General features: G+C 42.7%; 2 protein-coding genes across 18 annotated transcripts in view; one reads left to right on the forward strand and one right to left on the reverse strand.

Moving 5' to 3' along the window:
* Positions 1-281: 281 nt before the first annotated feature.
* On the reverse strand, positions 282-15,973 carry PRR14L (proline rich 14 like). Of its 6 annotated transcripts, none has more exons than XM_062009589.1 (10): positions 15,912-15,973; positions 14,439-14,939; positions 13,795-13,876; positions 12,870-12,935; positions 7,434-10,869; positions 4,025-4,093; positions 3,104-3,272; positions 2,725-2,831; positions 1,712-1,783; positions 282-1,056 (listed from the first exon to the last, which is right to left on the reverse strand). In XM_062009589.1, the coding sequence occupies exons 2-10, from the start codon at positions 14,892-14,894 to the stop codon at positions 780-782; spliced, it is 4,734 nt and encodes a 1,577-aa protein (XP_061865573.1). In that variant the 5' UTR covers positions 14,895-14,939; positions 15,912-15,973; the 3' UTR covers positions 282-779. The 6 variants fall into 6 exon arrangements, with proteins under 6 accessions (XP_061865573.1, XP_061865572.1, XP_061865566.1 ...); XM_062009588.1 differs by having other exon boundaries at positions 3,104-3,200; positions 7,434-12,240; XM_062009582.1 differs by having other exon boundaries at positions 7,434-12,240.
* A 204-nt stretch (positions 15,974-16,177) lies between these two features.
* Positions 16,178-26,958, forward strand: part of DEPDC5 (DEP domain containing 5, GATOR1 subcomplex subunit) — a 42,799-nt gene continuing 32,018 nt past the window's right edge. For all 12 annotated transcript variants that reach the window (XM_062009569.1, XM_062009574.1, XM_062009575.1 and 9 more), the window contains exons 1-14: positions 16,178-16,269; positions 17,623-17,740; positions 18,466-18,553; positions 19,249-19,295; positions 19,789-19,874; positions 20,427-20,510; positions 21,081-21,130; positions 21,650-21,719; positions 22,057-22,135; positions 23,048-23,109; positions 24,499-24,568; positions 24,961-25,033; positions 25,749-25,852; positions 26,160-26,234. In XM_062009569.1, the coding sequence (XP_061865553.1) occupies positions 17,683-17,740; positions 18,466-18,553; positions 19,249-19,295; positions 19,789-19,874; positions 20,427-20,510; positions 21,081-21,130; positions 21,650-21,719; positions 22,057-22,135; positions 23,048-23,109; positions 24,499-24,568; positions 24,961-25,033; positions 25,749-25,852; positions 26,160-26,234 (946 nt within the window). In that variant the 5' untranslated portion in view covers positions 16,178-16,269; positions 17,623-17,682. The remainder of the gene's footprint in view (positions 16,270-17,622; positions 17,741-18,465; positions 18,554-19,248; positions 19,296-19,788; positions 19,875-20,426; positions 20,511-21,080; positions 21,131-21,649; positions 21,720-22,056; positions 22,136-23,047; positions 23,110-24,498; positions 24,569-24,960; positions 25,034-25,748; positions 25,853-26,159; positions 26,235-26,958) is intronic.

Below are 26,958 nucleotides of genomic sequence, written 5' to 3' on the forward strand. Positions count from 1 at the left end.
TGGGCAAATTACCTTTTCCTCTGGAAGAGAGGTTGGCAGCAGCCAAGAAGGTAAAATCTCTGCTATTTGCCAAAAATTAGTACTGGGCACCACTTTTTCATAACATATTACCTTTTTTTTTAGTTCTGTCACAATAAAAGGTGTCCTCATGCAGCAAATAAAGAAACATATACAAAGTGCAAGTTATTTAAAGTCTATTTATGTGGGGCTTCTGCTGCCTGAAGCCAAGAAGGGCATGGAAACTCACAATAAACCTTTTAAATAAACAGAGGAAGAGACAATTGAAAGCAAACCCAGACAGCTTCTTTTAATTATCAAAAAGTTAGTGGTATATCAAGAATGTGTTTGTTAGAGTTCATCTTCATCAAACACTCTATCTCTTCTGTCAGGTTGTTCAAAATAGCCATTACAGTAACAACAGCAGACTCAAATGTGCAAATGACCTGGAGTACAGAGTTCTAGCGTCACTGAAGGTGCACAGCTTCCTCCTTTACTCTCCTACCCTAACGCCAACAGGTGTTTAACATAATTAAACATTAGCAGTAATTTCCAGAGGAATGGTAAATTGTACATATCCGTGTAACTCTCAAACAGGGACCTAAAAGAACCCTTTAGCATTAAAAAAATAAAAATAGCACCTTGAAGAGGGCCACAGACAACAACTGATCAGCAGATCCTAGAACTGAGTGGCAGAGTAACGGATGAAGTCAGTAGGTTTCTCCCAACAGGACTGAAACACTAAAGGAGCTGATTTGACTGTTTTCAGCTAAATGGCTCCCTCAGATGCCAGAGGCCTGTTCCTGCTCAGGCTCCTTTGCAAAAAAGGCTTCAAGGTCCATTAGCTTCTGACTCAGAAGAGCATCCAACTCTGCACTCTCTAGTGCAGCTTTTTTCGCTCGGGTGAAACTCCCCACTGCTTTGATTTTGCCTCGTGTCTTCCTTTTCCGGGGAAGAGTGAAGTCCTGAAACTCCAGAATCCGCTTTCTCTTCTGCTGGCTGACAGAGATCAGGCGTCCATTCTTCTCCTTGGGCTCTTCAAAGATTGTTTCCAAGCTCCTGGTAAAAGTGAAGGATAGAAGCCATGAATACTCAGGGAATAGTTAACCACCTTACAAGGACAGGAGACTGGTGGGTTTCCTAACCCAAGTAAACACACTTGTGCAATTTCACAATCTCTATCTCTTGTAACGTAAAATCCATGGCTCACACCTCCTTCAAGTGCACTGCTAGCTAAACAATTTGTTATTGATGCATAAGACATTTGGGTTGAATCTCTTTCTATCCATATTTCAGTTCAAAAGCACCATTACAGAATCTCAATTCTATAAATAAATAGATTTGAACATTAAACCATGGAGCAGTCTTGATAATCGTGCTGCAGTGTTTTAAAGAACAGTTGCCTTTGAATTTTGAAGTAGTATTGTACTTGGATGGAGGCTGGAATGAATGAATAGGTGAAAGAAATAAACAAATCCATATATAAGAGTCCATACTTGAACAGCTGCAAATTCTTTGTCTGTATTCTATTTCACTGCTTTCCATCCCAACACTAAAAGATACGGCTTTGAATTAACTTTCTCTACAACTTTAAACTAGAACAATTTAAAAAACTTACCTCCCTCTTAGCTTACAGACACCTTTAATCTTCCCTCTCTCTGCCTAAGTAATTTACATTTATCTTACTTTTAAGTTATTAGGAAGCAGAACCAACCTGGCTGGAGGAGGGGACTTATAGTTCTTGTTTGTGTAAATTTCTTCTAAACTAAATTCTTTCTTCTTAAGCCTGAAAATAATGAACAAATTGATCAAGAAAGAAGAATTTCAAACCTACTTCTCTCCACAACAAGCAGATTTATGATAAATGAGTATGGTGTGTGTTCTATGCCTACATGCTAACTAATTATGCTTTAAATGGGGATAGGGAGGAATGAAAAATGAGGCTGTTGAGTACCTAACTTCATACGGCATTTTTATAAGGTCTGGGTCATGACTTGCCATTTCTGCAGATGTCAGTGCTCCTTCTAGCATTCTATACCATGTTTTGAAATAATGCTACTTCAAAGAAGAAAGGAAAATCCTTTCACAGGTCACTTTTTTGTGGAAGCTAAAAAAAGACTTACAGTTCAACAGATTCATCTCTTGAGATTGATTTTTAAAGTTAGTTATTGACCCTTAATTAACAAGCTAATCTCTGAAGAAATGTTTTCCCTTGTCAAAGCTGACACTTCTGTTTAAGACAGAAGTGAACAAAATACCAGATGGCTGACTGGAAAAGCTTTATCAATACCTGGCACTGTGATGACCCACATTTACACTGAACTAATGTTTCTCTAAGACCATGTACCACCACCAAATCACTTATTTTCAATATATGTTCATCAATATGAACTTCTTTCTCCTTCAGAAAAATCATCCATTGCAGCTTAATTTGTCACATGTTGCCCAAAACTGAGTCAGGGGTTCACATCCCACAGTCCTTTATTTATCCTTCCTCACTTGAAAAAAAATCTATGTTCCAAGACCAATGTCTTCCCATAGAGCTGACAGAGCTGCGTCAGTCTTTTCTTACCAAGGAAGCAAACCTCAGCTATCACCCAGCTGGGAGTGTACAAAATGGTGGTGGCAAGGGAAACACTTTGAGAATCACTTTGAAATGATTCTGTCACTAAGCAGGGAAGGTCAGCAACAGAGGCAGTGGGAGTCCCTCTGAAAGGGCCTGCTCACCGTTTCGGTTTGGGTAGTCCCATCGGAGTAAGGTTGGGGTCTGGCTTAGGAACGGTTTTCCTGATTCGGATCTGTGAGACTTTCTTTGGCCTCTGTTCTGGCTCAGTCTTATGAAAGAAAAAAGAAAAAAAGTTTAAATTAAGGAAATAACAGTCACAGTCAACAGAACTCCCTTTCACATTGAGTATACATTATCTGTAGAATAAACATTCCTCTTTGTTTTGCCACCTTCTTTCTGGTGGAGTAAAAGAAGTGGCACAAACTAGGCCTAGCAGCCTGTTTTCTCACCTCAGCAGTTACTAGATAATATTCACCTGTAGCAGCTTCAGGCTCTGGGGAACCAAATGTCTGAGATATCTATAATCCAAAACAAACTCACTTTTTTCAGTTCTGTGTCATCTTGGGATGTAAAACAAGCTGGAACAGAAGCATCAGCTTCATCAAGGGCATGGACCTGGAGCTCAGATGCGGAAAGCCTGGGGGGAGATGGCAATGATTCTGGAAGTGAGCAAGACTTTGGTAATGGAAGAGGGAATGAAGTTTCCAGACTGTAACAGAGACAGAAGGGAACATATGTAGATTAATATCCATTGATGCTGTAACAGCATTCCATGCTCTCAGGTGATGTTCTTAAATGGAATAAGGGGCACAAAAAGCAATGCAGTTCACAGAAGTTGCCCACGTGAACACTTTCTCTTCTGCAGAGAGAGGCAAAACCTGCTGCATCCTGCACTGATACTGAAACAAACTAAACTGCCAGTGTATTTGAACAGTGATTTTAAACCCACCCTCTTCCTTCTGAAGTCAGTTTACAGCTCTGTTTAGTAAATACTCATACAAAATGATTACTCCTTGTTTTATGCCAGCAAATTTGTTTAACAAAACTGTTAATTTAGTACTTTTTGTTTACAGATCAGTTAAAAGGATAGCTTTTATGTCTGCCATCCCAACACTGAAAAAGAATAGAAGGAAGTTTCAGCTCCTAACATCCAGTCGTTCAGACAGAAAGAACATATATCCAAGTAAGGAAACAAACTTCTTATGAAATGAATATGTGAAACTCTAGAAGTGGCATAGGATGGTTGAAAGTAACAGAGTTGTTCTGTGCAATAATCTACACGGTGTTTGCACTAATGCCCCTCCACACTTCTCCGTTACATGATCCAGCCAGTTCAGGACAGAAAGCTGTTCCTGAGTGAACTGTCAAAAGCTGAAAGCCAAAATGACACAGGCAATGTCTTTCCTGTGAATGCTTATGGCCCCACTACTCAGAACAAATATCAAAGTCCCAGAGACTCACCATATCTTGTGACCTGCAGTCTGTAGTGCTTCCACACTGTGTACAGGTAAGTGCGGTAACATGGCACAGCTGGTACAAAAAGAATGAAGAAAAAACAACAACAAAAAAAACAAATCAAAGAAACAAACCAAAAGACAGACAGAAATTAGGTATATACTATAAAAAAGATGAGGGAAAAATTATTGGTATAAACTGGACTGTAAGACAAAAAATGCTAATACCAGGAATGAGAATGAAGGACTGAATGATGAAGAGCAAGCCACATCTGCCATTTAGTCCACTAAATTTCCTGATAGCTTGTTTGGGAAATAGTCCTGCTTTCACTTAAAAATGGTAGTGATGAGAAAAGGAAATAAAAGTACAGAAAGATAAGGAGACAGTATTAGTCCAAAAGTTGTCATTATTTCTGTGCAAGTCTGTATTCCTCATTCAAATCCCCAAGCTTTAAAGTAACCAAAGCCCTTGAAGGATTTGGCCACGAACTAAAAAAGTGCACAGTGGCAACAGTATCAAGTAAAAGAAGGGATTTCCATACAACTAACTCTCTCCTCTCCAACTCCCACAATCTTACTTGAATGTTCTTAATTGACTGGAATATCCAAAGGCATTTCCATAAGGGTTGGTAATGATCATAATTTAATGGCATAGAAGTCAGCACAGCAGCTCTAAGTTCTTTAATATTAAGCTTTATTTCTGTGTCCACACTATTAACAGCACTAAAAAACAAAACAAAACAACCCAGTTGAGACAGCTTTTGTTACATTAAACAGCAAATCTTGTACTTGCTGTTCTCCCACACAGCTAAACGTACTTCACTGTCCTAAAGCAAAGAAGTTACAGCCAGGCTGGAATGCTACAAAATAAATGAGAACCAACCACACTGGCAGCCAGGTAAGTCCAAATATAAGGAGATCAGAATGATCCATTTCTTGCATTTGTCTTTTAATTATCGGAATTACAACATTTGTTTCTCTCACTGCTGCACTCCCTATCCCAACACTACTGAACTTGTTATCAAGAGAGTGTCACTGTCCTCAGTGCCACAGGCAGAGCCTTACAGTTTTATGTAATAATATTTACTAATGGGGAGGAAAAAACCCACTTTACAAATTTTTAATCCAATTAAACATTAATTAGAAAAAAACATTTCACTTAAAAGAAGGCTTTATTACTCTCAGGAGAAGTGACAGCAGATGATTCTTTAGGCAGGAAATGACTCTAGTTCCTTGTTCTCCCAGTTATTTAAAACTATGAATGAAATAAAGACAACAAATCACTTCTAGAAGAAAATGGCCTGTGAAGAACTTGGAGGCACTTTTAATTTTTCTGATTTTGAACTGTCTTAATAAGAAATGGCCAAGATGTTTGTCACACTAGAAGCTGAAAATGCTTTTATACTGTACCAAACATACTTCTCTTATTCCTGTATTTGTATACAAAACATTTAATAGGAGATCTTTTGAGTACACACAAATTTAAGAGAGATTCACTGAATTATCCTTTTATCAGTGCTCCTGTTAACACCTTTTAAAAAAGTTGTCTTAGTTGATGAGCACAGGCTGTCAATTTTCAGCAAAACAGAATCCAAAATGCTGTTAAATATTTAAAATGTTAGGTTTTGTTTCCTGTGTTGCCTTATAGACAAACCTTTAGTTTTTGCTTCAATGTTTTAGGAATAGACTTTATTTGCTGCACTTCTGCAGACATTCTTTTGAACTCACTGCATGCTACCACTTTAAAGAATTAAGGCTCCTCATACACATATTCATACGGTATTTTAGAGAAAGAAACAAACTGAATTTTAGACTATTTTAACTTTGGGCTATTTTTCACTTGAAGTGATAAGGTTTGATATGGCTTCTCCTCCATTGGGATAATGATGATTCCTAGCAAAACATTTGGTTTTCAAATTCCCTTTTATGTCAAGGAATTAAACCTTCTTCCACTTCAGCTAACTAGCTATGCTGTAACACACTGCCTGGAAGTCTATAGATTAAGTATGGGAGTAAGTTGGCTCTGATCTCCCTGTCCAAGGTTCACATGCCTCAACAATACAAAATAACAAATCCACCTCATGCACAGAAGGAAGCTTCCAAAGGTGTTTATTTTGTTTTTGAAGAATGGCAACAATATCTTATTTTCAAGTTTAGTTCTCAAACTGTGGATTTGTCACGTGATTATTTCCAAAGTACTCATCTGTACACTAGAAAATTCAGCCTGATACATTGACTCATTTGGAATGAAAACGAGTGCAGGTCCAACAGAATGCACTGCCAAGTTGCCTCTATACCATTATTCAACTCCATTCTTTTAGTGCAGACAGCTCCCAGAATGGATCAGTGCTTTCATAAGCTCACTCCCATCTTTGGTAGACATCAGAATTTGTACTAATAAGTGATCAACTTTTAGGTATGTTTTTTTAAAAACATGCAAAGCATTTACACAAAGCCAAATGCAGCATTAGTGATCTGGCAAGATTTTTCGCTATACATATGTCAAGCTATGACATAAAATAAGCCAGACTCAACAGTTCTCTAGAGACTGCCACATTAAACAAAGGACTTAATCAAATGGATTTTTCTCCAGCACTCATGAGCCTATATTCTGTCCAGGAATCTCAAAACTGTAAAATCAAGGACTGAACTGCCCTACGTCACTGCAGCATAAAGGGCAAAGTCTTTGCTCAAAAGTATGCAACAGTTCTGTAACTGAGCTAAGAACTTATTCTGTTTCTTAGTAGAATGCCAATAGCAAAGTTAAATATGCAGAGCACATTTCAGTCCTCTTCCCACTCATAACAACAATGACATGTACACACAAAAATTCATTGCCAACCTGAACTGGAGCTACACTTGCTTATACTATCAAAAGCTGTAGCATACATAAAGAGATTTCAATTAGAATAGAACGGTCATGGAATACAATTAAATCTCTCACTGAATGCCACCCCCTCACCCTTTAGGATTCATCCTAATCTGATATTGAGCATTTTTCAGTGGTTCCAAGTGGCACTTGTGGCTCAGGCCTCTGAAAAAAACTTTCCTACCTCAGAAATCCAGTTGCCGTGCAGTCACTCTCAATAGACCTAATGAAGTAGCTCACCTTTCTGCATTATATATGCTGATGTATGGTGTGTGTATTTTGAAGGGGAGAAGAAAATAGAGTTAGCCATTCTGCCAAAACAGGACAGTATTAAAGAAATGAAGGCAAATATATTTAAATTTGGCTAACAGACTGTTCCATGGGGAAGAATCTTCCACGTTGAGCCATTTTTGAAGCAGAATGTGTAGATTTGGAACCGAGGAAACTAACCCTCCACTGCAAGCTGCACTTATCCTCTCCCTCTCAAAAAGAAACTAGTACATATCCTACACAAAGTTAACCTCAGAAATAAATTGATGGGTTTTACCTGTTCTCGATGCCCACACTTGGCTGCCACTTGCAGTGATTGGGATGGAGAGGAGTGATTTCGGAGGGACGGGCAGAAGGGCCGTGCTGACTCCATATGGAGAGTGCCCTGCCCAGTGAGTATGGCAATGAAGAGACGAGGTCATCTGACACACAGGTTGGATGCCTTGTCCCTTTCAAACCCTGTGTGAACTGTGATATAAATAGTCTCTGGATGGTAGGGATACGACTGGTTAAGTTTCTTCTTCTTGTCCAAATCCTGTAACATCCAGGGGAAGAGAGTGCTAACACCGTGTGAAGGCCAAGCATGGAGCTACCTCTTCTTCTTTCAGCTACAGCATTTCTTCCACAGTCAGGATGAAGGGCAACAGCCCTTTGGGTTTTTACAGAGAAAGGGGAATGTAGCTCATTGTTTAGACTGGAATCTTCCTTCAAAGCTGTTGTATCTGAACAGCTCTGAGACAGGAGAAAGGAGAAAGTCCACTCTGAAGACGGTGCTGCCATTTCTCCCAAAACTGGCCTGTGATGTGCAGAGTGCTGGGATGAAATTCCTGTGAGGACTGTCACAGGTCTGGAGTCCAAATTTATGTGAAAAGAAATAGGGAAAACAGAGGTATCCAGGAAAGGGGCTGAAGGTTTGTGGCTCAAGTCTGAAAAAAGTATTTTGGTAGATTCTACAGGATAAAGTGCCAAAGGCTGAAAGCTGAACATCTTGGTGCACCAACTGTCAGCCCAGCATGAGTGTAAGTTCCTGTTAATGCAAGAAAAGGCTTCCAGGAGATTTTTAGAAATACGTTGGCTGTACCTCTCACCCACTGGAAGCATTTCAGAAGAACGTGGCAGAGGGTCTAAGTTATAGGTGCTTTCAGCAGGTGCCAGAAGCTTGCTAGCCATTGCAGACAGCTTGCTCAACAATGCTGGTTCTTTGGTACATTTTCTAAATTTCAAGCTGTTCAACAAACTGCACCTCTTGGCCCTCTGCCTTGGCACGTGCACAGAGCTCGTGGCTGGGTCCGTTTCCATTGTCGGTGGCTTGCATGGAAAGTGCAGAGATTCAGGAAGTGTGCTTTCCTGCCTAGGGAATAGCTCCAGGGTACTCTCAAAAGGTGAACTTTTCATTTTCTTGCTCTTTCTTATGGGTTTTAGCTGATAATATGTGGAAACTTTTTTGCATGTCCTTCCAGGCTGTATTTTTAATGGAAGAGGTCCTCTTAGTTTATTGGTAGTTCCAAAGGCACCAGGGACTCCATCATACCCTAAATTAAGGTTCAGGTTTTCCATTTCTGAATCCTGAGTCTTCAAAAACTGTGAACTACTAATATCTGTGGTAATCTTTGGCCTTTTGACTTCTTGTAAAGTGCTACATAGTTTATTTTCACTGCTTCTGACAGCAAAAATCTCCTCTGCAGGGCCTTCAAACTTTGTATTTCTTAATGTCACCAACTCACTCAAGGAGCTCCGTAACAGCTCAGAACTGTGCAACATACTTGCTTGCAGTGTGATTTTTGCTTTGTCTTGATATTCTGATGTCTGTTCTTGTTGTGCCATGTCTGACAGGTGTACTTCCATCTTGTTATACTTCCTTCTTTTTCTTAGCACCTGACACTTATCTATGTGACCAGGTCTCTCTGAACCTGAAGCCTTTTTCTTCTTGTATCCTGAATGAGCTGGTATAGCGTCCTGCCCTTTTGTCATCTCCTTTACATTCTCTTTGCTCTGTGCATTTAATCTATAAGGCACACATACTTCATTGCAAACCACACAGGCTGGGGGTGCTTCTTTGCAGCTGTCTGACAGTGAACTCGTCTGTGTTCTACGACACTGCAATTCTGGTGAAGCTTCTGCATCAGACGCATCCTCCGCTTGACAATCACACACAGCTTCTGAGAGCAGACTGGTACCTGCCAAGTCTGGGAGCTTTGTATGATTTTTTCTTTCTTTTGAAAGATTTAGGTTAGATCCCGGCATTTCTTCCAAAACCTTTCCATAATTCTCAGTACTGAGAGGGACGATTTTGCTACCAGACTCTTTTGAATCTTCTAACAAAGCCCACAGACAATCTTCTCCATCAAGAATAGAATCTATGGGCAACTTTTTTCTAGGGGCTACTTCTGTTCCCATCTTCTCTTCTACACACATGTTCTTAAGTTTCTCTCTGCAGTGAGAACTTTTTGGTGAAGACACACACCTGTCTTTTACAGTTAGCATGCTATGCCACTCATCTCCTAGACTTTCTTTGTTGTGTGCACAAACTCCTGAGCTTTTTGCACCACTCAGAAAGCTGGTAGTTGTTTTGTTCTCTGAAGATGGAATCTCAGTATTGCTTGCTTTGCTTTTAACAGACATTGTTACAGAAACAGGTTTTGTCACCGAACAATCTTCGCTAAAATCCTTGTGTGAAGATGAATCAGGATTATGTATTTGCTTATTCTCAGATGACACATGCAGCTTTTCTTTCTCAGGCAGAGAGGTTCCCAAGTTCTGAGCTGATAGTGTTCCTGAATCCACCTGAGTCTCATTAAAAGATTCCTGGATGTCAGACTTTCCAAAATGGGATGGATCAATACCCTTTTGAGCATCAGTTTTTTTACCAGGCTCAAGTCTTAGCTGTGGGCAAGAGCTATCTAAGACAGATTTTACTTTCAGGCTTTCTTTGTTTTCTGTGTCTGAAAGCACATTCATATTTTCTGGCTTATATGAAAGACTCCCAGGAATTGATGAGGAGGGCGAAACTTCGGCACTAACTGTATTTTCCTGGTCCTCCACCAACCATTTCATCTTCGATGACTGCTGCATTTGATTTCCTACAAACACTAGCTCTGCTTTCTCTTCTGCTTGTTTGATAAAGCAAGTATGCTGTGAGCAAGGTGATTTACTATTAGAAATGCTTTCTTCAGGAGTTCCTTTATCTTCTTTTTCACATCTGCTCTCGTGTTCTTTCAGTTCCATTGTCTTCTCTCCAGTTAGATCACTGATGAAGCCATCACTTCTCGCATCATTTAAAGAGTCCAAATTGACTACATTTTCTTTTAGAGTTCCTTGAAAACTGTCTTCTCTTGCATATTTATCAACTAACAGAGACAGGCTATGACCTGTTTTTAACAGCACCTCTTCACTTTGACTAGAGCAAATGGATACTTTGGTTTCTTCCACAGGAGCAGCTGTACTTTGTAAGTCAGTGTTTGGTTGTTGGTTTAAAACTTCTAAATGTTGCTTGCTGCCTGGAACTGGGCCATCAAACTCACTCTGACATGCAAGACACCGATTCTCCATTGGATGAAGGGTCTGTTCTGTTTGGCTAACATGTTGTGTTGGAATATTCACGTTGCTGAGTGATGGACACACATCACAGATGGACGCACTACAGTCAGGGGTATTAGCTGGGAGTGATGACACTTCCTTCTTCTGACATGTGCCTAGGTCTCTCTTCTTTGGGCCTAATGGAGAGTTGCAAAATCCAAAATTATGAACACAGGATTTTTTGTTCAAATCTTTGACTAATAGCTGCTCACTAATTTTATTTCTCTGACTGCCTTCGGGAGCCTTTGCACAACCCACAGTTCTTATTTTATCAGATTCATCTGTCTGCAGAGCACATGTGCCCATTTCTTCCTTTGCCTCATCTCTGTCACAATCAATTTCACTGCCATCTGTTATTTTGCAGAGATCAAACTGTTTCACAACCTCCATATTCTCATTTGAAGTCTCATGTCTTATCAAGATAGCAATAGAATTCGCTGCAGTATAAGCTGAGCAAAACATGTTTTTTCCTGCAGAAATGTCATTTAGCCCATTCTGATCTAAACCTCTGTTGGCCCCGTCATCTTCACGAGGAAGAGATCCACGTGCCAAAGGGAAGCATGCTTCTGGAAAGTGGATTGCCTTTTTACTATTATAACCAGCTGAAGCTTCTCCCAAATTATCATTTTCTTCAATCTTCTTATCAACCTCAATGTTAAAAGAATGAGTGTTCAGGAGAACATCACCTACACGTGTACTTCCTGACAAAACACAGCAAGTGCTGGCAGTTGCACACGGGTCTTTTATCCTTTGATCATTATCATTCTGTGTTCCACTACGTTTGTTTTCTAAACTGGTGAGCAAGCTCTCTGCATTTCCTGCTGAAGGCTTCATGCTCTTTTGGGAAATTTTGCTTGTCACATTAGGGTAATCAAAAGTCCTGGAACTTACTGAAGACTTCAAGTTGTCTTTATCAAGCACAATTTCAGTGACTTGTTCCCCCGTCGTTCCAGAAACACCAATTGATTCTTTTTCATATAGATTATCCCAAGCCTTGTCCCTGCTTGAAACTTCATTAACAGTACAAGGACACTCCTTACAAGGAGGTTCTCTTGATTTTTGTGCAACAGGAGGTAGAGTTACGTTTAGTGTACAAACCAAATTAGTTTCTTTGACAGTGGACAAACTGCCATCACTGTTAGCTTCTGTAGCTTCAACTAAGCTGCCAGCCAACTCTTCTGCTGCTCTGTTACTCTCAGATTCTTTTTCAAGCAGTTGTACCTCAGGGGACTCTTTTTCTAGCTTAGTACTAAGATCCAGACAGCTGTGGCTATTGGGAGGAGAAACTTTACTGGAGGTATTAAAAAAGCACCCGTCCATCTGTCCAGTTTCATGGGAAGCAGAGTTGCTCACGTCCATCAAGAGACTATTGTCTTTTATGTCATCCTTCCATAGGTCACTGACAGAGAGTTGCCACTGGTCCTTTTTTGACTTAGCACCTTCTGATGGGACCATTTTAAGTCTTTCTTTTGAGAACTCCTCAGAAGATGAAGCAACAGAACTAAAAACTGAAGAATGACAATGCTCAGAATTAACACCCTCTTGAGCTTCAGGCCAGCTACGAACTTCAATGTTCTCTCTCTCGCAATTTTCCTGTGGATTTCAGCAGCCTCTTCCCATACAGAGCTGTAGGATTTAGCTGCACTAGCACTCCCTTCCCGATGACTGTTTTTAGGACTAGATAACCCTTCTCACCACTGACATCTGCTCTATGGGTATGGATGTGGAGGTTCAGTGTTCTACAAACCCAGTTCCATGATCACACTGAGTCTGAGTTTCATTGTTTTGGGAAAGGTGCTTTTGGGGAGTTTCATTAAGAATTCCATGGACTGCAGTACTATTGTTTTCTAGTGGCATATTTCTGAAGTCCAGGTCACAGGTGCTTTTCAGAACCATACAGAACACTTCAGAACCTTCTGCAGAGAATGTTCTACAGCTTCCTACAGATGACAACCTATGAGGCTCGTTATGTTTAGCTACAGGAAAAAATCTAACATACTGGTTTCAGAGACCCCAGCTCCGGCCATGACTGTGTCTACCTCTGGGCAACCACTGCTCTCAGGTGGATGACCTTTACTCACTCTGTCATTCCAGTATCCTGCTCTACTTAACATCCTAGTCCCATCAGCCTTCATACCTTGTATTTCTTCAGTGAGCTTTGGCAGAGTTTCAGCTGTCACCTGAACAGTTGCTTGGTTTTCTTCTGCAGAAGAAGAAAAAAAAAAAAAAGAAATCAAAAGAACACGGTGAATTTGGAAGGCATTCAGCTCACTAAGTCCTTTTCAGTATGGTACACAATACTGTGTACAGTGCTGGTTACCAGAAGACTGAGAATTCTACTTCTAGAAATTCTACTGCAGGCCTTTAGAAGGAAAAAGCCAAATCATCCCACCACGAACCTAAGGTAACAACTAAAATCCTTTTCAGTACAGACACTCCCCATGAGCAGCAGGTATCCAGGGACCTGCATTCTACAGTTACTGTACAATATCTTCGTCTTCAAAACTTTGCTCAGACTTCTGTGGATTCTTTTCATATTTTCTAGTAAGGATGAAGACAGAGGGGGCATTTTTCAACTATGTACAGGTTTTGGTTATAAAAGCACAGAGGGAGAAAAAATAATTAACTAGATGCATGCAAAGTGACCCAAGTATTTGGATCTAGAAGATTATGGATCGTAATGAGATTAGTTCTGTTGTTGTCATCTTCCTTCCTAGTCTGCAGTTTTAGTTTTAATTTTTAAAACATAAGAAAATCATTGAGCAATACTTTTGTTATTTGCTATCACTGCTCTCAAAAGGAAACGTAAATCAAGTGCTATTAACGACACCTGCTTTGGGGGAACAAAGTATTTGACTTAAATAACTAAAACATTTCTTATACATGAAAGATCTTCGGGAAAAAAACAGAGGATTAAGTTTCACATTTCTCTAGCTATGCAGGGTAATAGTTTCTAATGTAAAGCAAAATAAATGAGCTAGCCCACAATCATCACTTTTAAATTAAAAGTAACCAAGGAGAGAAGCAGGAGGTTGACAGGGATGTACAACTGAAACAGCCACCTGTGTTCTCCAGAGACGCATCCGTTTCAGTGCAACAGGTTCTTGAAGACTTCATATCATGCTGGTTTGAGTGAGGGTCCTCCTGAAACAATACAGAAATATCAGTGGAGACTGATGGATTTTCTGCAACATTTAGAGTGTTCCAGGGACTGCATCTGCTCAGCTTGGTCAGTCTGGATAAGAAAGCCACTAAGAAACCTCAGAATGTATCTGTCCTTGCAGAAAGGCAGCCTGGCATTGCAAGTGGCTCACACAAGTTCTTGTCATTCCTTTCTGATCCTATCAATCACTATCACCTCACTGTTAAACAATGATGCATCCACAAAAAAAAGGTATTTAGCAGCAGTGAAATCTTGTGATGCAAGCACCTGAAATGTAAGCCACTGACAATGCAAACGGGTGCAAATTTGAATCAGAAGAGTAATCCAGTTGTCAAATCTACCTCACCCCCCCAAAACCATCACAGTACACCTCTGCTCAGATGCAACACTTTCTGATCTGTAGCAGAACTTGCCTCCTACCACACCTTCCCTTGGAAGGACACAAAAAAGAGACAAGAAACCACTTGGCCACAGTCCCCTGCCTGGTCACTCCAGCCTTAAATGCAAAGTACCACTTAAGGGTGAATTTTTTCATTTGCTTACTTGTTTTGACCAACTTTCTCCAGGAGTTAAAGCACAGCCTTCAGCACAATACTCCTCAGTATCTGCTGCCTCTTCAGCTTCTTTCTGGTTTCCATCACTGGAACAGTCTCGTTTCCTAACGTTTCTGCTTTTTCCATCCTCATCCAGGTCTCCAGCCTTTAGTAATTCTTCAGTAAGAGATTCTGTTGGGCCACGAGAAACCACCCTGAGCATATCACCCACATCCTCTGTCTTCTGGCAAAAGTTTTCTGCTCTAGAAGTCCTGTGATGCTCTGCTGCCAGGCTGTCCCTGGGTGCCAGCACAGGCGCCAACACATCCGCTTTTACATCCAGCCCAGCGCTGGGCTCCGGCACGGCCATGGGCTCGGCGCAGAAGCCCTTGGGCAGGCCTGGGTACAGCCTCTCCAGGTCAGCAGACACAGACTCAAGGAGAGATTCCACCCCAGATGAGAGCATCAGGGCAGCTGAAAGATGGGTGGACTAAGCTGTTCACAGTTTACCCTAGAAAGAAAAGCAACGTTCAGTCAACATACATAGGAGCAATCTCTGCATTAAAAGGAAAAGCTTTGCTCGGGATTCAAGCACACAGGCTTAAAAAACACTTCCCAACATTTTTTTAAGAAAGAAATTGAGAAGTGTTCAAATATCTATTAACCAAAGAAGAGAGTGTGGACAAACAGACATTCTCAAGCCTCATGTTCCCATTGAAACGTCTCCCAGTAGATAGAACCGGCCAGCGACAGCGCAGCAGCGCGTCACCGTGGAGATGAGTCACGGCTGATCCCACACAAGGGCCGCTGGCACAATGAAAACCCCGATGTGCAAACGCTACCGCCCGATGGCTGCTGAAGATGCGTGCACAGACAGGAACGGGTCCTACTGATACACAGGTTCCAGAGAGCATCAGCATTCGGTTCACACGAGCTTATCGCTGGAGCGCTGCTCTCTCTGCTCCTACCACAAAGCCAGCCCGCAGAGAAGCGGGCTCCTCTGGCAAAGGCAGCCGCACGGACACGCGAGGACAACCGTCCTTCGGAAACAACCCCGTTCCCGGCGGCCCCGGGCAGCTCCAGCACCGCACCTCTGTTCCCAGCGCCGCAGCGGCACGGACAGACTCAGCCTCGGACCCTTCGCCTTCTTTCCAGGCAGAAGCCCCCGCCCGGACCGCGAACAGCCGCGGGCGACACCCGCTACGCCCATCCCCGCCGCTCCGCGCCCGCCCGAGGCAGCGCACCGGGGGAAGCCGCCGCTCTCGGTAATTATGCAGCCACCGGTGCCAGAGGCGGGCGGGCTCGGCCCGGCAGAGCCCCCGCCGCGTCCGGGCAGGCCCTCCTGGCAACCACCCCCCCCCTCGCCGGGCCGCCGCCGCCGCGCACTCCCAACCGCCGGCGGCGCGCACAAGAGACAGACCCGCGCCAGAAACACACTCCGGCCCATGTGCCCGGCCCAACGGCGGCAGCGCTGCCCCGTTACCTCCGCGGCAATCGGCCGCCGGCGCCGCTCCTGCCCGCCCCGCCGCGCCGCGCCGCCCGCCCACTCCCCGCTCACATCACTTCCTCATCCGGGCCCGCTCGCCCGGGCGGCCCGCCGAGCACCGCGCCGTGGCCGCGGCCCCGTCCCGCCCAATGTCTCCGCAGGGCCCCGCCCAGGGGGCCGAGCCCGTCGCGTGGCCGCCCGCGCCCGCCCGCGCCCGCCCGCGCCCGCCCGCCGGTGCCGGTGAGCGGCGTCACGCGGCGCGCCCGCTGCCCGGCCCCGGATGCGGAAGGGGCGCGCGCTGCCGCGGGGGCTCGCTGGGACGGCGCCGCTCCGGCGGGGGACGCGGGACCGGCAGGTCAGGGCCCCGCACTCGCCCCTCACCCGGCTCCGCGGCCGCTGGCGCGGGGGGGAGCTGCGCCCGGGGTTGCCGCAGGAGGGCCGGCGCTGGCGGTGCCGTTCCCCGGCGGCTGCCGGAGCCTGGCGCTGCCGCCCGCCTGCGGGATGCGGCCTCCGCTGGGCCCTGCTGCTGCCGGCCAGCTCCTGGCGGTGGGACGGGAGGGGAGACACTCGGGCCGCTGTTTTGCTTCTCTCTCGCGTTACGAGCGTGCGCCGAGCGCGTCCGTAGCCGGGCCGGTCCCCGCACGCGTGAGCGCCGGCTGTAACGCACCGCGGTCGCGCTCAGCGGCGCTGCCGGGCCTGCGGCCGCCCCGTGCGAATCCCGGCCGCTTCTTCCAAACCTCCGTCGGCGTCGCTTTTGAAGGTCTTGTAGGATTTATTTAAGAAACTTTGGGTGTACGGTTTGCTCCGGCCGTGCCTCTGTAGCTCGGCGGTTAGCTTCCTGAGCAGCGCATCTGTAAGCTTCACACTTCAGTCTGAAAGGCACACTTTCCAGTTCCTCTCTGTTTTAATGTTGATTTGGTGTAAGAGTACAATTATAATGAGCGGAGCTCTTCATTTAAAACGTGGCTACAATTTTATGAAATAAACCTTATTCCTACTGATAATTTCTGGAGTAAATGCACTCTAAAAAGAGTCAATTGTAAAAGTAAAATGTGCTTTATTTTAAATGAGAGTGGCAGGAAGAAAAAATGCAGTGGTTGATGCACTTAAAAGTGATGCTAACCAGTGTCTTGGACTTTAAATGTTTACTTGGCCCCGTGCCTCAGTAGCACTGCCCACAAACTTTAAATGTTTGCTTGGCCCCGTGCCTCAGTAGCACTGCCCACTCCGTGCCTCAGTAGCACTGCCCACTCCGACAGCAGCCCGGTTCCCCCCGCGCCCTGAGGGCAGCCCGGTTGCCTCTCAAGTGCAGCCTGGTTGATGCAGTGTGAAGTGATCTGGTTGTAGATTCCATCATCTTTGAAAGATGAGGAAAAAGACATGCAAAAGGGATGGAATGACAAAACTAAAAGATATAGTTAGCAACAGGCATAAGTCTGGGTATTCATTTTGATGCATTTAACACAGGATTCAGAATTTGTACTTGAAATATAAAAGGTGTGATTGTAGAGAGGGCCACTATCACTGTGACAGGAGTGCTGGCAGAGGAAGTTGTTACTAAACTTTTAATCTGATCTTTTAAACTTTGTAAAGTCCTGCCTTTCACGTGTGATGTTCTTGGCTTTGTGGTGGTACAACATCCTTTGTTCATTCATAACAAATGGGTTTGTAATGACATGATATCTAATTGTTTTAATTTCTATATTAGATATGCAAGATGTCTTCAACTGTTTTTGCTCAAAGCAGCTGAGAAGAACTGGAATTCAAGATGAGAACCAACAAGGTGTACAAGCTTGTCATCCATAAGAAGGGGTTTGGAGGCAGTGGTCAGTATCCCCTGGTTCATAACAGTGAGACCAGCATTCTCTTGCTTAATTCAAATGAATTAACTGATTTATTGATCTTTCTAGCATAACAGTAAAGATGGAGCTTTGATGCAACAAACAGTATTACCAGCCAGAGTTTGGAAAGCTCTGCTTTAACAGCAGGATGTGGCAGAATTAAATTATTTTTGTTGGAGCAGAGTGAGGCTGCACCCATAAAATAAAATGTCTCTACTCCTTCCCCTTCTGTTTCCTTGCTTTTGTTTTAACCTTCTTTTCCAGTCACCCTAATGACAGACATGCCAATGACTTGTGACTCTGTGTAGATGCGTTTCAATGTGCTAAGAAAAATGTCATTTATTTAATTGTTCCCTACGTTCTAGACTTACAGCCCCTTAATAAATCTAGTTAGGATTCTATACCTGTCTGCTTCCCTGCTGGTGTTCGTTGTATGAAAAATCCAGAGATGGTTTTGCTTGCCTAATGAAGGCACACTGTTTTGCTGAACAAATCTGCTGTGAAGTTTCAGTGATTTGAAATAAAAGATTTTGCCCACAAGAGTGGCCAAACTGAAGTGGCTGGACAGGGGCACTGTCATGTGGTGAACATAGTGCCTTCCTGGGCCAGTGTATTTATAGAGAGTAGGCTACTGTATATGGGCATGCAGGTGTCTGTGTTTGGTATATACCTGTTCCTTGCAGTTTTTCTCATTGCTTTGTGTCTTGTAGATGATGAACTGGTGGTGAATCCTAAGGTATTTCTACAGATCAAGCTGGGAGATGTTGTGGAAATTGCACATCCCAATGATGAGTACAGGTGAGTTCTCTTTTTGCTGATATTGATCAGGCTTGTTACAATTCTGTTCATGTACAGCAGCTTCTGGAATGAGAGGCTCTTAGAGGTGATATAACTGTGCTTCAGGATGCTGCCGTGTCTTTTTTCTGCCTGAGGGAGAGTAAAGGGGATAACTGTAGCAGGAGTTCTTCCTAGAAGTTTATGGAGTACTTTGTATTAGTTACTGATCTTTCATAGGACACTTTAACAGGGCAAGTAGCACCTGAATATAGAATCTACAGTGTCTTTATCCTCTTCCTGGAGTTGCTGTTAACTAATGATTATCCTCCTGTCCTATAGTGTATCTGAGGCAAAGTTAAAACCTCTTGACCAATTTTAAAAACCATAAACCTTTGTATGTGAAGCTCTTTGTCCTGCAGCCCCCATATGAAAAGTAGCAGTATAGTTGTAGGAGGTTCTGAGAATTTCCTGTGTGACTTGCTTTCCTATTTAGAGTATTGTCTTTCCCTAGAGTACCTTACAATTATGTAAGGTGTAAAGAACAAGACAAGAGTGATAGGCAGAGAGGATGATGTATGAAGCTTTCTAGAAAATATGAACGTTTCTCTTCAGCTTATCCCATGCTCCATGTTGCTAAAGAGTTCTGAGACAGTGATTCACCAGAGTAGAATGTTGGTATCTCAATTTATCTGCCTTTTTTCTTTTTGGCATGCTAGTCCCTTGCTTCTACAAGTCAAGTCACTGAAAGAAGATTTGCAGAAAGGTAAAGCTCTAGACCCATAGAGTGCTTTGTAAAATCATAGACAAAGAGTGTGTGATTGGTCTGTACCTGTGGTTGATTAATGCATGCATTTTGAATTTGTAAGCAAACCAGTGCTTTGTCTGTTTAGGAATGGAAGGATTATCATTTACCAGAAAATGGATAGCCAATTTTAAACCTGCTTTTGGTTGAGTAATATGGGATATGGTTAAAAGAAAGTTGGCTTTCTAGCCTGAATGTTTTGTTTCTGCATTCTCTGACTATCTTTTTACCTTTTCTTCTTGCACTAATTGATTCAGACTCAACTTTTGAGTTTATTTTGCCTGCTTTGATTTAATGGCTTAAATTGGGCCATAGCTGAAAGAAGCAGTTGTCTTTTACTGAGGCCCCAAATGTTTCATGACAGTCTCACTGTCTTGGCTTTTTTACTCTTAAACCACTTGGAACCTTTTGGGGATGTTCACTTCTCTGTCATCCTTTCTTATTTTTGTGGCAGAAACGATAAGTGTGGATCAGACAGTTGCACAAGTGTTCCGACTGCGGCCGTACCAGGATGTCCATGTCAATGTGGTTGACCCAAAGGTGTGTGACTTTGCAAGCTTTTTCTATCTATTTTTAGATTTCAGAAATTCAGCATAACCAGGCAGAGTGTGGAGAAACAGTAAGTGAAAAGAAGAGCTATGAGATGGATTTGCATTATTTGACACCAGAGAGCCTTGTAAGAGAGGATTCTCTTAGAGATGTCTCAACTAGCAAAGGAGCTTTCGTGAGGGCTTACCTTCAGCACTGGACAAAACTCTGCAGGAAATGAGGCTTCTGGAGTGTCATGAACAATGGGACTGATTTGTTTTGCATGTGCTTCCAGTTTGCAATGAGACTTGTAGCACAGATTGAGTCCTTGGCCTTTTCCTGGTCACATTGTGCAGTGCCTTGCAGCTCACAGTAGTTCCAGGTACATACCCAACTGTGACAGTTATTCTAGTGGGACTGCCCTTGTATCTTGCGTCTGTCAGGAGTATTGACTTGCTTTAGCACAACCTTCCCTGTAACACTTGTTTCTTATCACACAGATTGAAAGTTGCTACTTAGAAACAACCAGTAAAATTTAAGCACTGTTTTAATTCCATTTTCCAGGAGGTGACCTTGGACTTGGTGGAGCTCACCTTTAAAGATCAGTACATAGGGCGCGGGGATATGTGGCGACTGAAGAAAAGCTTGGTAAGGTCTCTGCTGTCCTCATTTGTAGGATGGAGGGGATTATGTACCTTTTTCTTTGCTTGCTATGAAAGAAAATAAGCATTTTACAAAATACAGAAAACTGAGGGCAAGGCCAGTGTCAGCAGCTCCCAAGGAACTTACGCTGTAAGGGGCATGTCAGAGGTGGAGAAATGGGTGTACAAGTGTGGCAGAGAAAATGATCCCATCATTTCATACTCCATTATTGTAATGTTAATTACTGCTTTGGGCACTGAAAATGCTGTTGAGAGGCTTTTTCTTCTGTTCTGATTTTAATGATTTACTACATTTCAAAGGAATTGAATCCAAATGCTTTCAAGTAGAGGTATGTGAAAGTATCTCCTCTCTCAGAGTACCACTTTGTAATTGACTATTAGAACATTTAGTTTCTGCATCTCATTCTGTAGGCTGAGATAGTAGTAAATATGCTCAGTGTTTTTTGTGATTGTTATGGCAGAAGTCAGGTGTTTGAGGGTGAATGTTTTTTTTGTGAATTGATCTGCCAACTCTGAGCCTGCTGTTCTTTTAACACCTGTGATTATTCTTTCTTAGGTCAGCACATGTGCATATGTCACCCAGAAAGTTGAATTTGCAGGTATCAGGTCAGTGCCTCTCTGAGGGCTCTCTGTTACTTGTGATTGTGGACACAGAGTATCCAACTGGGGAATCTTCTCTGAAAAATCCTTTGTGTTTTATTGTTCTTTTATTCATCTACAGATTTCTGTCCCCACCACAGAGGTGAGGGGAGGCTTCTATCTGATTTGGGGTGGAAGAAACTTATAGTAGGACAGCTGGCCACACTTGCTACCAGTGAATGCCAAATATTTTCCTTTTACCTCTTACAATATTTTCCCTCCTTCCCAAGATGTATCAGTACATCAGATGAGAGTTACTTCAGTTGCTATTGAAATGACAAAGGGACAAGGAAATGTGCAGATACAGGGGAAATGGCTGTTTGTATCTTTTGGGTTAAAGGCCAGGTTTTAACCAAATAAATTGCTCTGTGTTCAAGTCCTTGAATGCAGATTTTGGTACATCCCTGATTTACTCAAATAATGTTTTTTTTATATACATTCCTATTCACTCTGTGTAGCAAATACTCTGCACTCTGTTTCTTCCAGGGCACAGGCAGGTGAACTGTGGGTAAAGAGTGAGAAAGTCACTTGTGGCTACATCAGTGAGGACACTCGGGTAAGATTTCGGGGATCAGGAGAAAGGAAGCTTTTGCCTTCCTTTGTTTGATGGGTTTCTTATCATTCTGTCTTGTTTGCAGATTTGTGTGGGTCATTTGAATTGGCTGTGTTTTAAGGTGAAGAATGGCAAGAGATCAATGAGAATGAATAGTTAAACTTCAACTCTTCTGCGCTGGCAGCGCTAGGAGTTACTTGAGCAGCTGAAATGCTGTTAGAGGGGAAATTCTTGTGGTGCAGTGGGCACAGTTGTATGAGTTGCTCTGTAGTTAACTGATGCATTTGGCCCTTTTAGTGAGCATGCCTTGTTTTAAATAAGATCTTTTCTTCCTCTGCAGGTTGTCTTCCGCTCCACGTCTGCCATGGTTTATATTTTTATCCAGATGAGCTGTGAAATGTGGGATTTTGATATTTATGGTGTGTAGTTAACTGACCTGCCTGATGATGAATGTGGATGGTAGCATCTGTCCTTTCTGCCACTGCTAGAAAACTGCCACTGCTATTTATTTTGGCCACTACTGAAAAGCTAAAATCTCCCCCTCTTTGGCATAGGCAGTGCTGTGGTGTGTACTATAGTGCCTTCTTAGGTCCTTACTTGCAGTGCTGTGGTTTTCTGTCTCCTGGGTATTCCATCATTTCCCTGTAGGGCCTGGGTACCATTATCACGGTCAAGGAATCAGGGGGACCACCTGACTATGGACATTGGAAAGGTTTTCTGTGGATATGGACATGTTTGGTGATGAGAGCAGGTGGAAGTCTGTGTGAATCCATAAACCAGAAATGTATGAAAGTCCTGTGCAAAGATGTTTTAGATTTCTCTTGACTTTAGTGAGAAGCAAAAACTCTGGTTTAAGACAACTAGAGTCAGCTAGAGGTGGTAAAGCTTTGGGCATTAAGAATGAGTCACTTATCTGCGTCATTGTCCTGTTTTTTTTCTGGCTTAATTCTTTAGCAAAGCTCTTACCATTTCCTTTGACCATGTGTTTAGGCATATGTAATTGGGCACCTATTCAAAACTGAGCAGGGAGTCAGTTGTGCATACTATGCCTGAAAGATGGTACAGATGCTTTCCCAGCATGCCACGAATGTGTTGCAAAGATGGATTTAAAGATCAGACCTTTTTGACAGTATGAGTCTTGTTTACATCCTCTGAAACATGGTTGTGCTTTTTAATCATTTGATCATCTTTGCTTTGGTGATATTAGCATTTGTTATGCACATAGCTGCTCTGATTCTAATAAAAAACAATCCTACAATCTTGGGGTTAAATATACCCCGCTGTTGAAGTACCTGCTGTTGTTTGATGCTTTGGAGGTGTTTACTTTTCAGGGGACCTATACTTTGAGAAAGCTGTGAATGGCTTCCTTGCTGACCTCTTCACAAAGTGGAAGGTAAATAGCTGATTGTGTTCATCCTGTTCTGAAAAGACAAGTCAATGAGGCCATTGGTGTGCCAGCCTGAGGAAGACCAGGTTGTGTCAGGCAGTGCTAAGATTTGCAGGGCTGTGAGATGTGGCTCCTGGGCATCAGAGAGTGGTTACTACAGGTTTGCATCAAATCAAACATGTGGCAAGGGTCCCCAGCACTGATCTGTCATATCTGCTGTGTTTGTATCACAGGATTTCTTTGTGTGGAGGCTCTGACTGGACTAAAGTCACTAAATGTGTGATTTGGTTGTTTGTGCTTGTGCAATAGGGCACAAGTGCATTTTACACAATTTTATTTGTTCCATGACTCAGTTCCAAATATTCCCCAGTTACAGTGTGTAATCTGTTTAGTGCTGCTCTCTTTCTGTTGTAGTCTGTGGGCTGCTGACAAGGTGCAAGGTTCTTGAGAGCAAATTGCTTCAAATTCAGCCAAAGACTAACTACCTCTTATGATTGAACGACCCAAAGCTGTTTCCTGCCTCGGTGCAGGACCTGGCTCAGAGCCAGATACAACTGCTCTTAGCAGCCCTGCAGCAGATTTCCACTAAGTACTCAGAAAAGGCAGATATAAAATCTGCAGCCTAAATGGAAAGAATGGCTAGGCAAGGCAAAAGAGCCTGAAGTCTTAAACACCTGACATCTGTGTATAGTCCAGCTCGTGATGGTTCTGAATGTCAAGGAAAGCAGGAGTGTGCCCAAGAGATTTGTCTCATTTCCTTTGTGCTTTTTGTCTGCTGAGGAGTTACTGGGAGCCCTGCCTGACATGTCTGTGAAATGCCTGGTTTGCTTTTAGTAGCGCTGTACCCCGTTGGATGATAGCCTGAGCCATGCCAGGGCTCACGGTGCTTTTCAGGCTTCTCCTTTCAAGGGGTTGCCCAGTGTGCTGGCCACTGTGCACTTTACAGATCAATTCCACTGCATGTGTTAGCACTGGAACTGTTTGGTTGGAGACTTAACTTTCTCTTTCTCTGGAACTGTTAGCGGCATCTCTGTAAGCAGTAACAGGGATATCAAATTGCCCTGGGTATGTGTAAACAAGTGGAGTTAACCATCTTTATTTTTAAACTAAAATACTGTATCTTGGCAACTACAGAGAGGAGTTTCTGTAGAGAGACTAGTGGAGGGTGCTCTTGGTAATTGTGGTGTAGCACAGAATCTACAGGACAGACTGTTACATTGTTTCATAAAGGCATATGCAGTACATGTGCAGATATATTAGTACAGCAGTCTGCCTTTTTCTTGTTTCCTTTGGTCCCAGGTGTGAGGAGAAAGAGAGTGTTATTATAGGTGTATATCCACAGTTTCATACTGATTGTGACCCTTAAGGTTTTGTTTTTAATGTGTTCTTGAACAGGAGAAGAATTGCAGCCATGAAGTGACAGTGGTTCTGTTTTCGAGAACATTTTACGAAGCAAAATCTATCGGTATGTAAATTCTGTATTTCCGTGTTTCTATTTTTAAACCTCTCTCCTCCTCTCTTGAAAGTTGGTCACAGGCTGCCAGTGACTTTTTCCCCTTCCTTTTTTATGCCTATGTTCAAAGTATTCCCCACCAAGCACAGTGGATACCTGGCCATTCTTTTGAAGGTGTTGCAGTGGAACCCTTACAGAAAGAGTGTATGGCAGATGTTCCTCAACATACTCGAGCTGTCATATTGGCTTTCAAGCAAATGTAATATTATGTAGGAGATCTGGGATCTTTCAAACTGTTTGGTTTTGATTTTTTCCTGTGAATAATGGAAATAACTCCTTACTGCAAAAGCTGAATCCTTCTATACAACAGGATAGAGTAACGTGTGCTTTTTCTTCTGCTTCAGATGAGTTTCCCGAAGCACATCGTGCATCAATCCAACAGGATCACGAGGGGAGATTTTACGAAGACTTTTACAAGTATGTGTTGCTCCCAGTGCTTTCACCTCTTGTCCCACAGTGTATGTGGAACCCATGAGGGGGATTTGCAAGGAACTGAGACAGTGGGAAAACATCTGTGTCTGAAACTATCAGCAAACGAGGAGTAGCCCCCATTCTATCTGTTAGTGCACTCCTGTCTTTGCTGAGGCAGTGTTCCGTGGGCATGCCGACATCGTGATGTCTGTGCTTTATTGAATTTGCCAGGAAACACAAAAGGTCTGTGGTGCTGGGAGTAGTTTTTGCATAAGGCTTGGTTGTTTTTCAGTTCTTAGTATTCTTGAGTAGCTGAAGAACAAACTGTGCTGTTGCTGAAACCGTCAGTGATTCCAGTTAGGTACTGGAGTTCTTTGGCTGATGGTCACAACAGGTGAAGTTGTCAAAACTGTCATTTGATTATGGACTTGGACTTGTTAGTGATTTTACTGCTTTGCAGAACAGGGATGCTATTGGACATTAGATATTTGGCACCTATTTTCAAGCAAGAGATTATTCTGGCTGGGGATGTGCCCACTTCTGTGTGTGCATCTACACCTTAGTGATTGCTACAAGTATGCAGCAGTTCTAACATGCTGCATAGCAGAAGGGAGAAAGGCTCACCTTTTTGTGCATTCCTTTTTCTATAGTTTTGTTCACCTCTTCTTGTTTCCTTTCATAGCTTCCTTCCTTGACCCTCATTAAGTTGTTCTCTCTCTAGAGTTGTAGTTCAGAATGAGAGACGAGAAGAATGGACCTCATTGCTGGTGACCATTAAAAAGCTTTTCATCCAGTATCCTGTGCTGGTACGACTAGAGCAAGCAGGTACAAGAGTCCTCCTTTCCAATGCTTTTACCTTTTTCTCTCTCTTCTTTTTTTAATGTTATCTGTAAACTCTGTAGTTTCAGTTGGAGTCTGGTGGTGTGCTGCTTGGTGCACCTCTGGCTAGGCTATTTTGCTCGGATCTTTCTGTGAGGTAGAACAATTTTGTCTGTAATGTGTTGGAGTGGTAGGATTTACTGCAAGTACAGTTGTATTTTGTGGTGTTTTGTTGTTTGTTTGTTTGTTTTTTAAAAAAGGTGCTCTATATAGATTTTTTTTTTCCTTTTTTTCCTTCTGAACATTTGTCCAGAGGGTTTTCCTCCAGGTTACAATTCTACCTCAGCACAAGGGAACTACCTGGAGGCCATAAATCTTTCTTTCAATGGTAAGTTATGAACAATGGACAGAAATGTATGGGAGAACCATTAAAGCAGTGACCAATAAATGGGAGCAAACTCCTGTTACCTTTTCCTTAACACTTTGAAGAGCAGGAGTGTATTATATTAGGTGCTTAAATTACTATTTTCAGCTTCAGAAGAAATTGTCTTGTGTGTCTCTGGGAAACCAGTGGCTCTCAAATAATTGAGTATTGAGCATTTCAGGTTTCAGGAACCATGTACAGGGCCTTGTTAGGGTGAAGCTTTTTCTTCTAACTGTGTATCTGTAGGAGAATCTCTTGGAGTAGAAGTTAAAATTTCAAATTACAGAAGCATTTCAGAATCAAGTTAGGTGAAATGTGATTTAGGTGAAGCTAATCCATCGTTTTTTTTTAGCAGAGAAATGGATGTAATGGGCTGGAAAGGCTCTCCAAAGATCTGCTTTTAGCCAATTCTGTGTATTAGGTGTCATTTTTGTCATCTTAATGGTTGTCGTGTTGCTCCCATGGGATTGAGCACAGGATGTTAATTAAAATTATTAATAATAGACTTGATCTTGTTGTGGGATTTTTTTTGGACTTGTTTGTTGGTTTTGGAATGTTTGTTACTTTTGGATTGGTTTATTTGAGATGTTATAAAGGAAACATTAAGCATATTAAAAAATACTCCTTTACCTATGTGGTTCCCATCTTTTCTTGTCTTCTGCCCTAACTCCTCTCTCTGTATTAACAT

The sequence above is a fragment of the Colius striatus genome, chromosome 17, assembly GCF_028858725.1.
Source record: "Colius striatus isolate bColStr4 chromosome 17, bColStr4.1.hap1, whole genome shotgun sequence".
Classification (NCBI taxonomy): Eukaryota; Metazoa; Chordata; class Aves; order Coliiformes; family Coliidae; genus Colius; species Colius striatus.

What these genes read in the sequence shown, in the direction of transcription:
- PRR14L (XM_062009582.1), bottom strand. Translation starts at nt 14,894, where the DNA reads ATGCTCTCATCTGGGGTGGAATCTCTCCTTGAGTCTGTGTCTGCTGAC. An exon ending in AGTGTGGGCATCGAGAACAG is followed by an intron (nt 4,094 to 7,433) that starts GTAAAACCCATC and finishes TTTTTGTACCAG; the next exon opens with CTGTGCCATGTTACCGCACT. An exon ending in ATGACACAGAACTGAAAAAA is followed by an intron (nt 2,832 to 3,103) that starts GTGAGTTTGTTT and finishes TTCTTTCATAAG; the next exon opens with ACTGAGCCAGAACAGAGGCC.